Here is a 12416-nt window from a genome sequence, read left to right on the forward strand (position 1 = left end):
CATTTAAAGGAAATAAAGTCCCACGTAGACCGTTTCTTTGCCTAAGCCTCCCAGACTCTGACTCTATAGCATGATTCTGGATAGTAGCTCCGAAGGAAGGGATACAGCACAAAATAAATAGTCATTATAATTCTCTTGGCGTCCAGGAATAATAACAAAATATAAGAACAGACAGAAGAAGCAGAGTGAACATAAAACGGTGACGTGAATGGCGACATCATCGTGTGGAAGCCTAACCCCTGTGGGAGATTTGTATTAAGAAATTGAAACGGAGAAATTAAAGCACCTGGGTCTTTGTCTGGAGAACTTAGGCTAAGAAACCGTCTATGTGGGGCTTTATTTCAAAGTGTTGGGTTTTGATTTTTGGCATTCGTATTGTATAATTAGCAGCATTCCGTATTGTTTTGTTATTGAGCCCAGTTTTGCCATAGAGTTTGCCCCGAAAAGTAGAGTGTTGCCAAGCAATGGTGCCAGTGCAGTGACATCACTTCCACATGGTATCATCATGTCAGGGTCATCCCTGCTGACTCCCGGAATGCCCCCTAATCCCCCTGCCCGCTGGCATGATGAGGGACATGGCAACCCTACCCTTAAGTCTTGGCCTGGTGAGTCTCTTCCTGTCCTCTCAAACTGGAGAAAGGCTTTCTGTATATAAAGAGAGCCAGTGTGCTCTCGCAATTAGAGCATGGGTACCATAGCGCCCACCAACATCTTTCCTGGGGTCCACCAAGTGGTTTTAGAATGGGTGGAGCCAGGTACGGCTTTTGCCCAGTAAGGCTTCGTTTCGGCCACTGAAGATTTCATTGGCTGAGCAGGTTCTTTAAAATGTTGCTTTTGGCCACAGCTGCCATCACGGCACAAGGAACTTCACCGCCCGACTGAAGGTAAGCTGTGGCAGCCATTTTGTCACTGGCCCTGCGTCTTGTGGCAGCCATTTTGTGGCTGTGCCTACCACATGGGGCCAGAATTCCAAAGGTACACGCACAGGCTCCAAAAGGTTGGGGACCCCTGGATTAAAGTGCTGGAATTGGATTGGGGAAATCTAATCTCCACTTAAATTGAAATTTACTGGCTAACCTTGAATGGCCGTTCTGTCTCAATGTTGTCTTCCACACCAAGTTGTTGTGAGGATGAAATCAAGGTGAGGAGAACAATTAATGCCATTCAGAGCTCTAATAAAATAAAGTTGTCAAAGCAAGTGCAACTATAAACCACCTTCTGAGCCACAAAAATCCCACTCTGTCCCTCTTTGGGCGCCTGGAAGTTCTCTTAGCATTGCCCCGCAAACTTCCAAGCCTCTACTTGGCTCCTGGAATGCTAGAAATATTTAAGTGAAAACTGAGATTCTTGGGATGTTGAATAAGAACACAAGAGCAGCCATTCTGGATCAGACCAGTGGCCCCTACAGTCCTGCATCCTGTTTCACAAAATGGCCGACTGTAAGCAGAGCATGAAGGCTGAAGCTCCCCCTGTTCTTCCCACCTCCTCTCTCAGCACTGGTATGCAGAGGGTTACTACCACCGAACATGGAGGCTGCATTGAATCATGGGTAAAACCCATTGATGGGCCTGGCCTCCATGAATCTTTGGAAGCTGACTAAACTAGTGCACTTCACTTCACTCTTTGGCAGCGAATTCCACAAGTTAATCACTCTTAGGGTTGTTAAGTCCCTTCGCCGCTGTGGCAGGGGATTCCTCTTGCATGAGCAGCACACAGGCGGCACAATGATGTCACCCAGAAGTGACATCATCACGCAGGGCACGTCATGCCAGGGACGCGCTAGGATTTGCAGTAAAAGTTTATGGTACCATAAAGTTTTTACCATGAATCCTAGAATGTCTCCAGAGCGGCACGCCCTGCGCGATGACGTCACTCTGGGTGACGTCATCGTGCACGGCATGTCGTGTGATGACAGGGCTCTTTGGGGGCGGGGGTCCTCCCAGCAACCTGCTCCATGCCGGTGGATTGGGACCCCCGATCCGGGGGATCCCCCACCCCTGGCGGGAGCTTGGCAACCCTAATCACTCTTTGAGTGAAGAAGTACCGTATTTTTTGCACCATAAGACTCACTTTCCCCCCCCCAAAAAAGTGGAGGGAAAAGTGTGTGCGTCTTAAGGAGCGAATACTGCAAAAAATTCACACAAATGCCTCTAAATTCACACAAACAGCTCTAAAAACTAGGTGCGTCTTATGCTCAGGTGCGTCTTATGGAGCGAAAAATACGGTACTTCTTTTTGTGCATCCTGAATCGACTGCCTGATTTCCTAGTGTTACAGAACATACGGTGCATTTTGGGCTCCATCTGAAATTCCAGGGTTGGAATTGTGGCATATCCAGCTCTAGATACACAGGCAGTTGACGTTTTCTGTCCTCTGCTCCCCACATCCCTTCCTCTGCAGGGTGACGTGGGGCTGGCCATGGGGAAGCTTTACGGGAATGACTTCAGCCAGACAACCATCTCCCGCTTTGAGGCGCTCAACCTCAGCTTTAAGAACATGTGTAAGCTCAAACCTCTGCTGGAGAAATGGCTCAATGACGCTGGTAAGTGAAGAGGATGGAGCAGGAGAGAAGCTGAGGCCTGTTGTGTGTTCGTGTGTGTGTGTGTGTGTCTGGCAGCGAGGGGGACTTTGAGGGGGCCAGGGGGACCTAACCGAGAGAGGCAGATGAGACCGGAGCCAGTGTTCCCTCTAAGCTGAGTTCATGTGAGCTGGCTCACAGTTTTTTATCTTCTGGCTCGCACATTTTTGTCTTAGCTCAGCCTGCTCCGGAAGGATGGCCCCAGAGCACAATAATTGATGCAGTAGCTCACAACTTTAATACCAGTAGCTCACAAAGTAGGATTTTTGCTCACAAGACTCCACAGCTTAGAGGGTACAGTGTCTCAGCGCTGTACCTGAAGAGTGAAAACACTGGTTTTGAGGTCTGAGAGTTGTTTTCCCCACTGGGGGAATGGCGGCCAGGTTGAAGTGGTGAAGGGGAAAAGAGGAAAGCGAGTAGACCCTGCAGGGGTCATTGTGGTGGGTGACGAGTCGGGAGAAGAAAGATGGGCTCCATGGTCGGAGAGCATTTCCTGCTGAGGAAGCCAGGGTCTGCTTGGGACAGGGTAACAAACAAGCCACAAGGAAGCTCACAGGAAGAGACAGGACTGTCCAGAGCGTCTGAGGGTTGAGGGACGGCACGCTGCTTCATGGCTTGAGGGAAGTTCACTTTGTCGGATCAGAGACCTTCCCGGTGAGACAGATAATGCACGTGTCGCTTATAAACTGGAGAGCGTTTCCTGATGAGGTAGCCGCGGCCTGCTTGGGACAGTGTAAGGGCAACAACGAAGCCTCAAGGCAGCTCACAGGAAGAGGCGAGACCAGCCAGAGTGTCTGAGGGCTGCTGCCTTGTGACTTGAGGGACATTCACTTGGTGAAATTAGAGGCCTTCCCAGCAAGGCAGATAACGCACATGCTGCTTAAACGGTGGCCTGTTATCGCGAGGAAGACAGGACTGGCGAAACAAGAAAGGCGCAAGTGGGCTAAAAGCTGGTCAAGCGGAGATGCTCTTAAGCAACACAAAAAGGCGGAAGAGAAGAAAGGGAGTGATGTACCTGGTGGGGGGAACTGAAGGGAAGGTGGGGCAGAGTACCCGGACATGGTGTGGGTGGCAAATAAACAGCTCTTTCTCCCTCTTCCTTCCCCCGTCACAGAGACAATGTCTGTGGACTCCACGCTTCCCAGCCCCAACCAGCTGAGCAGCCCCAACATGGGCTTTGACGGGCTGCCGGGTCGGCGCCGCAAGAAACGGACCAGCATTGAGACCAATGTCCGCTTCGCATTGGAAAAAAGCTTTCTCGCGGTGAGGCCCTCCCCACCAACTGGCCTCCTAGACCTACTGAGAGATGGCAGTTCTCTCCACTCCCACCCTGCCTTGGGTGGTTTCTAATAAGGTGTCCTGAGGATAAGAAATACAGAGGGGAACAAATAGAAATAATTGTTTTGGTAACAACTTCTTTTAGAACATGCCACGTTCATTGTTGCTTAAGGCTTCTCTGGAAATCTTTGACCAGTCTCGGGTTGCCAAGTCCCCCGCAGTTGCTGGCAGGGGACTTCTTTTGTGCACAGCACAGTGATGTCACCCAGAAGTGACGTATTGCACCGGGCATGTTGCGCGGCAGAGGCTCTAGGAATTTGCTAGAAACTCTATGGTTTTGCATGGGGACACTCTAGCAATTTGGGAGAAAATTCTATGGTATAGTTTCCTCTATGGTACTACAGAGTCCCCCCCCCAATTGCTAGAGTGTCCCCGCATGCAACCATAGAGTTTCCTGCAAATTGCTAGAGAGTTCCTGCGCGATGTATCCGGTGCAATACATCACTTCTGGGCGCCACACATGTTGCATGGTGCCTGGACTCATTCAGGGGTGAGGATCCTCCCAGCAGCCTCCTCCTTGCTGGTAGGTTGTGGCCCACCAAAGGGGGGGATTCCCCACCCCCAGTGGGAACTTGGTAGCCCTGGGCCAATCTAGGCCTCCCATATCTCTGTAATATGGGAGGGGGAAGTTCCCGATTCAGATCAGGGAGGGAATTTTAATCCTCTCCCCCCCCCCCCCATCAGCCTGCAACAGCTGCTGTTTTGCCCCATTGGAGGAAGCATACAGGCAACCTAGAGGTTTCCAACAGAGGAACAAACCACAGCTCCAGGGAGAGCATTTGAAACTGGGAAATTGGCATGGAAGGAAAGGACTAATCTCTCCTGCCAGACTGCAGTTGCCACCCTCCAGGTGGGAAGGGGGTGCTGGAGTTCTTCTGGAATTACAGTTGATCCCCAGACTCCAGAGATCAGTTCTCCTGGAACAAGTGGTGGTTTTGGAGAGCCAACTCTGTTGCATCACATCACTGCCAAACTCCCTTCTTTCCCCAAACTTCGCCCTCCTCCTCAGCCCTCACCTCCAAATCTTGACCAATTTTACAACCCGGAGTTGGCAACCCTACTCGATGCTAAAACTGCAATCTGAATTGGGACACCCCCCCCATCTTTTACCAGTGAAAAACCACTTGTGAAATCCATGTGTGGATCTCCCAGCACCTAGTGTGGCTCCGCTTCTTTGGCTTCCAGACAATTTTCTGTTCATTTTTTTTAACAAGTTGCTTAGCATTCTTCATCTTATCCAGGCAGTCCCCTTAAAAATATTCCTTCATTGGTTCTCAGCAATAAGAATGCAAAACAAGGCAATGTTCCATCCTACAGTGTGTTAGCAGGGAGAAAGGACACCCTTTCCCAGCATATTCAGGTTCGCTACAGAACAAAAATTCGGGAACACTTGTCTCCTAGCCTTCCCTGCACCTATAACCCCTCTCTGGCCCTTTTGGTGCTCTGTACAGCCGCTTGCCCCTCCTTGTCTATGTAGGTCGCCGTCCCGTTAACCTCCTGCCCTGCCCCCTCCCACTCACAGAACCAGAAGCCTACCTCAGAGGAGATCCTACTTATCGCCGAGCAACTGAACATGGAGAAGGAGGTGATTCGCGTCTGGTTCTGCAACCGCCGCCAGAAAGAGAAGCGGATCAACCCTTGCAGCTCGGCTCCCATGTTACCTGCCCAGGGCAAGCCCCCCGGCTACAGCCCCCACATGGTACGTTCCTGCGCTCCTTGTTTCCTTCCTCCCCTGCACAACCTCTTGACAGTATGTGCTTGTCTTACGTTCCCCTCTCACTATACTTGGTACCTTCTTGTATACTTTCTTCCTACTTCCTCCCGCACAACCATGAAAACTCTCTTATATATTGCATGCATATAATTACTTTGCCCCCACTGTAACCCATACGCTCCCCAATGCTATCCTGTAACATCCTGTATCCCCCACTGTAACATCATACGCTCCCCAATGCTATCCTGTTACTTTACCCCCTGAGGGTACATGCCAGACTTAAGGGCCTAACTACATGATACACTTGGTTCCATTCCTGGGCTATGAGAGTCCTGTGCTTAGAACTTAATCCCCAGGTGCAGGGCTTTTTTTGAAGCAGGAACTCCTTTGCATATTAGGCCATACACCCCTGATGTAGCCAATCCTGCAAAGAGCTTACAGGGCCTACTCTTGGAGGATTGCCTACATCCGGGGAGTGCTGCCTAATATGCAAAGGTGTTCTTGCTACAAAAATAAGCCCTGCCCAGGTGTGTGCACAGACCTGATTTGTGCTGGAATTGTGGCAAGTCAGGTGGTGCAAGGACACTTAAGCTTCACCCCCATGCTATTTTTCTTACCTGAAACAGGCCTGGGGAACTGCTATTTGCTGCATTGGAGAAACTCATAAGTAGCCTGGTCGGTATACATTTTTCAAACGGAGTTATCCTAAGCCATTACAGGTTAGAGAAACAGTGCAGGGGAGTTTCGTGTGCGCGCAGCACAATAACGTCACCTGGAAATGAAGTCATCACACTGTCACCATCGCACCATAGAGTTTTCCCTCCCAAATGGCTAGAGCATCCAGGAAAACCATAGAGTTTTCTTGGAAACACCTAGAGTGGCCACCGCGCAATGGTGATGGCGTGATGACGTCACTTTCGGGTGATGTTATTGCGCTGATGACATTGGGGGAGGTTCCTCCCGCCAGCCTGATGTGGGCCAGCGGGTTGGGAACCTCCCAGGTGGGGGAACCCCCACCCAGACTGGGGTCTTGGCAGCCCTAGTTAGAACGGCTTCAGGCCCCTTCCCCACGCAACATGGTCCCAATCCAAACTCCTCCCCTTCCACCCTTAACAGTCTTCTCCTCCCCTTCCACCCTTAACGGCCTTTTCCTCCCCTTCTCCTCCCCTTCCACCCTTAACGGCCTTCTCCTCCCCTTCCACCCTTAACAGGCGTGATAATAAATGTTCATCTGCCTCAGTGCTGACAAATGAGGAGCAGAAGTTAGAATTATTTATTTACTTTATATCCCGCCTTTATCCCCAAGGGGACCCAAAGCAACTTCCGTCGTTGTCCTCTCCTCTGTTTTATCCTCACAACAACTCAGTGAGGTAGGTTAGGCTGAGAGGGAGTGACGGGCCCAAGGTCACCCAGTGAGCTTCCGTGGTAACATTGGAGATCCAAACCTGGGTTTCCCAAATCCTAATCCATCACATTAACCACTACAAAACCTTAGTATCCTTTGCAAATAGCATGAGGGTCTAAAGATAACCTGGGCCAAGATATTCTAGTTCCTTTCATTTTGGGCCCTGGAATTCCCATGATCATCTTGACACTGGTGGCCCAATTTTGGCTTTCCTAGTTTTATTTTAGTGTTGCAGTCCAAGCGGTCTGCTCACAACCTGAGTTCGATCCCAGCAGAAGCTGGCTCCAGGTTGACTCAGCCTTCCATCCTTCCAGGGTTGGTAAAATGAGTCCCCAGTTTGCTGGAGGGAAAGTGTAGATCAGGGGTGGCCAATGGTAGCTCTCCAGATGTATTTTGCCTACAACTCCCATCAGCCCCAGCCAGCATGGCCAATGGCTGGGGCTGATGGGAGTTGTGGGCAAAAAACATCTGGAGAGCTACCATTGGCCACCCCTGGTGTAGATAATTGGGGAAGGCAAGGGCAAACCACCCCGTAAAAAGTCTGCCGTGAAAACGTCGTGATGCGATGTCACCCCAGAGTCGGAAATGACTGGTGCTTGCACAGGGGACTACCTTTACCTTTAGTTTTATTTTGTTTTATTTATTTTAGTTGACATATTCCACCCTTTCCCACAAGTGGGCTCAGAGTGGAGAACAACGTCATTTAAACCGCAATCAGTACCTATATATTGAAACCATTAAAACAGCATAATAAAACCATTTAAACGATATGATAGCATATTTTCTGATGGGTTATGCCTGCTGCAAATGGACAGACAGATGGACGTGTGGATCCTTTAGTGTTATAGAAGCAGGCTAACAGCCAGGCAAGTTAGGATATTTGGGTTGGATCAGGGTCATGGGATGGGGGCCCAGTTGGAATCCTTGTCTGGGGGCCCATGACGGCTATCTGCAGTCCTGCCTTTTGCAAGTCTCTTCCTTGTGTCTTTGACGTTCTGTTTCTCTCTTGCATCTCCCCAGGTGACCAGCCCAGGCACCGGCACAAGTCTGCCCCTCTCCCAGGCTTCCAGTAGTCTGAGCACAACAGGTAGCTGTCTTCCAGTTGCACTCGCTCCTCTCCCCAGGACCCTCCTTCTAGTACAACTGGCCAATGGGATGCTGAGAGCTCTGGGCTATATGTTTGTTAGAACTATACCAATTGGGCTGTTTGGTTTTGTGCTGCCACATCCGGGAAGCCTTCAGAGAGGAGGGGAGGAAGCAGATAACATTCTCCCCTAAGGTGGATGGATAACTATCCCCGTTGATTGTAAGAAACCAGCCGTGCCACCTGCAGTGGTTCTCTGAGTTCTGTAAGTTGGCGGGAGGCCCAAACTGCAGGGGTCAAAACCCCATCCTTAAGAACTACCTGATCAATCTTTACTGGGAAGTGGCTGCCCGGTATACAGTGGCAGAATACTTAATGATCATGATGATATTGGATTTATGTCCTGCCCTCCGTTCAGAATCTCAGAGCAGCTCACAATCTCCTTTACCTTCCTCCACAACAACGGACACCCTGTGAGGTGGGCGGGGCTGAGAGAGCTCTCCCAGAAGCTGCCCTTTCAAGGATAGCCTCTGCCAGAGCTATGGCTGACCCAAGGCCATTCCAGCAGCTGCAAGCAGAGGAGTGAGGAATCAAACCCGGTTCTCCCAGATAAGAGTCTGCGCCCTTAACCACTACACCAAACTGGCTCTTAAGGTTTAGTGTGGAGCTGCAGAGTCTTGCTCAAAGTGGTTAACGCTAAAGGAACTCTCGTTTGCGGGCATAGCGGGGTATGGAAGGAAATACTTCTTTACACGAGTGATTAGAAACGTGGACTTCGCTGCCAGAAGACGTAGGGATAGCTGCAGTTTTAACAAGGGATTAGGCAGATTCACGGCAAAGTGGCCTGTCGTGGGGCTACCAACCGCGACGACTCAAGGGGACCATCGCATTCTCACAAAGTTCATACCCCAGAAATCTTGTTAGCCTCTAGGAAGCTCTGGACTGTTCTGCCACAGTGTAGATATTTTTTCTGCTGTATTTTAATAATTCCTCGCTCTTTGACTTTGTGCTATTTTGATACTCGGTATTCTGATCCCCGCTATTCTGCCGTTTACCTGATTCATGAGGCCCTTTCAGACCTGCCACCTTGGCCTCCGGTGAAGGTTGGAGAAGTCAGATCTCTGATCAGCACACTCAAGAGAGGCAAAGCTCCAGGCCCGGATTTCATACCCCCAGATCTATTGAAAGACAATATTGACTGGTGGGCCTCTCTCTTGGCCCCACTGTTCACATATATTGATTCAACAGGGGATATTCCAGAGGCCTGGAGAGAGGCTATCATCATCATCCCTTTTTTTCAAGTCCGGGCAGAAGGATGATCCTGCCAATTATAGGCCAATTAGCTTCCTGAGTATTTGGGGCAAATTATACGCTAGTCATCTCTTAGAGAAATTGCAGTGCTGGCTGATTCAGGAAATGTATTTGGTAGATGAGCAGGCTGGGTTTAGGGAAGGACGATCCACGTTGGGACATATTTTGATCCTATCCCATTTGATTGACAAATATGCAACCAGTAGAACGGTCTCTCTTTATGCAGCCTTTATCGACCTAAAATCTGCTTTTGACTCCATTCCCAGAGGGAAATTATGGGAGAAGTTAAGTGCCACCTCAATGGACAGGAGACTTTTATTCCTGATCCAGGCGTTATATACCAACACGTCTATCAGGGTCAGATGTAATAAGCAAGGTCTCCTTACTGACCCTATCCCATCACAGAAAGGAGTCAAGCAAGGCTGCGTCCTGGCCCCTTCCCTTTTTGCCATCTTTATTAACGATATGATCAGCAACCTCCATCTAGTCGATACTCATCCCCCCTCCTTGGCCAATAGGCAAACGGTAGCCCTACTCTATGCAGATGATACAGTCTTGCTGTCTAGAACTCCAGTAGGCCTTAGAAGGGCATTAGTACAATTTGGTCTGTGACCACAACCTTCTAGAGATTAATTATCAGAATGGCTTTTTTTTTAACGTCGTCATGGATACTAATATTAACATCAGTGGACCCGGAAAGGTGTAACTTTGCTTAGGGCTGTCCCCATAGGGCTTTGTGATACCCTAGTTTATATATCAGCTGGGTTTTCTGCTTATATCTTTCCCCTTTGGAAGGGTATGTTCGTCTTGGTTTTTGGTTCCCAGGGCCTGCCGACATTTGCGGCCCCTTTACCCCTCCTTTAATAGAAGAAGAAGAATTGCAGATTTATACCCCGCCCTTCTCTCTGAATCAGAGACTCAGAGCGGTTTACAATCTCCTATGTCTTCGCCCCCCACAACAGACACCCTGTGAGGTGGGTGGGGCTGAGAGGACTCACACAGCAGCTGCCATTTCAAGGACAACCTCTGCCAGAGCTATGGCTGACCCAAGGCCATTCCAGCAGGTGCAAGTGGAGGAGTGGAGAATCAAACCCGGTTCTCCCAGATAAGAGTCCGCACCCTTAACCACTACACCAAACTGGAAGCCCAAGCCTCTCTCCTAACCTCCTGTCTTTTTCTCTTGGGCAGTTACTACCTTATCCCCAACAGTCTGCTCCCTGACCCCCAGTCGGACAGCGGTGGGAGCAGGGGGCACTGCCCTCAACTCAGTCACGCCGCCCCCAAGCAACAGCACAAATCCTAGCCCCCAGAGCAGCAGTCACTCAGCTATCGCCTTGCAAGGCCTGAATCCCAGTACGGGGTAAGTGGCAGGGGGGGAAAGAAGGCCTTTGAGGGCTCGGCAGCGGTTTCGACGGTAGGGGAAGGGGGCGTCTGATCTTAGCTGGTCCTGCACTGAAAGGAGGGAAGGGGACTTTGGACAATCTTTTCACATAAGGACATTATATTCCCCCCAAACCAGGGTTGCCAACTCCGGATTGGGAGATACCTGGAAATTTAAGGGCGGAGCCTGGGGAGGGCAGGGGTTTGGAGAGAGACCTCTGCGGGGTGTAATCCCCTTCTCCAGAGGTGCCGTTTTCTCCACTGGAAAAATTATAACAAATCACCGGTCAACAATAAAGTATTCACGGTCTTATTGTGTGTACATGCAATTGACTTAACCAAATTCATAAGGCAGTGCTATAGGGTGGAGTCCTTAAAAGTTCCGCTTGTGACATTGTAATGGAGAGAATAAGAATAACCGTATGGTTAAGGCGGGTTCCTATGTAGAAATTGTGAAGTGCATAGACGGGGGGAGTGCAAATACCTTCTTGTTCCTTTGTTCTATTTTGTCTTATTTTTGCACTAAATCAGTTGCATGTGCACACAATGAAAGCGCAAATACTTCATTGCTGATGGGTAATTTGTTATAGTTTTTCTATTGTACATCGGTACCAGTTATTTATATTATATTTTCTCCACTGGAACTGATCTCTGTCGTCTGGAGGTCAGTTGTAATTCTAGGAGACCTCTGAGGGGTTCGCCCCCTGTGCCCGAACAACAAGGGGACTAGAACTTCGAGAAGACAGTAGAATCCATGTAGATGTTCTTTGATGTTCTTCTGGGAGCTTTATGCCAAGTCCTCTTGTGACCATCCTGGACCTATGAGAGTGGAAATTTCTTTGCTGGGCTGCCAGGGCGGGGGGGAGGGGCCTCGTGTTTGCACCGCAGACTCCCACGTTAACCTGTTGCATCTGGTTTGATTTCAGAAGCACAGTGCTAGGGGTGAACGCCGGGTTAAACCCAGCGCTAATGGCCACCAACCCGCTGGCCACCATTCAAGGTTGGTGAAAAGAAAAAACACCCAAAAGACCAGACATTATACCATTTCCGCCATTCACCCCCACCGGCCTGCATGCGTGTGAAAGAGGAAGCGCGTTTGGAGGGGGTGGCCCGTGTGTTGGCGAGGGAATGTTTGTGCTCTCTTGGGGATCGTATGTGCGCCTGCAGAGGGGGATGACTTCTGGAGGAACCAACGCGCGCGTGCAGGGAGTTCCACGAGCGGGCTCGTGTTTCATGGGAAAGGCTTGTGGGGATGTGAGCCACTTCAAATGATTAGCGCTATTTCGTGATTTTAAAACAATCTGGTTCCATTACTTGGAGTTTGATTGATGTATGCACACGGATCGAAGATTACTTCTGATGGAGAAAAAAATAAAATTTATTTTTTAGACCAGGGGTGGCCAAACTGCAACTCAGGAGCCACACGTGGCTCTTTCACACAGATTGTGTGGCTCTTGAAGCCCCCCCCCATCCCTTCAGCCAACCTGGAGAATGCATTTAAAGTTAAAGTTGATTTCCTTCCTTCCTTCCTTGCCTTGGGGCTCTCAGACATCTGATATTTATTTTAAGTGGCTCTTACGTTAAGCAAGTTTGGCCACCCCTGTTTT

General features: G+C 49.7%; 1 protein-coding gene across 4 annotated transcripts in view; it reads left to right on the forward strand.

Annotated features, from left to right (window-relative positions):
* Positions 1 to 12416, forward strand: part of POU2F2 (POU class 2 homeobox 2) — a 179081-nt gene that overhangs the window by 161079 nt on the left and 5586 nt on the right. For 3 of the 4 annotated variants that reach the window (XM_060258671.1, XM_060258673.1, XM_060258672.1), the window contains 6 exons: positions 2400 to 2541; positions 3692 to 3840; positions 5438 to 5614; positions 8055 to 8121; positions 10618 to 10789; positions 11736 to 11809. In XM_060258671.1, coding sequence (XP_060114654.1) covers positions 2400 to 2541; positions 3692 to 3840; positions 5438 to 5614; positions 8055 to 8121; positions 10618 to 10789; positions 11736 to 11809 — 781 coding nt within the window. The remainder of the gene's footprint in view (positions 1 to 2399; positions 2542 to 3691; positions 3841 to 5437; positions 5615 to 8054; positions 8122 to 10617; positions 10790 to 11735; positions 11810 to 12416) is intronic. The other variant, XM_060258674.1, reaches the window with a different exon arrangement.

The sequence above is a fragment of the Heteronotia binoei genome, chromosome 17 (genome assembly GCF_032191835.1).
Source record: "Heteronotia binoei isolate CCM8104 ecotype False Entrance Well chromosome 17, APGP_CSIRO_Hbin_v1, whole genome shotgun sequence".
Classification (NCBI taxonomy): Eukaryota; Metazoa; Chordata; class Lepidosauria; order Squamata; family Gekkonidae; genus Heteronotia; species Heteronotia binoei.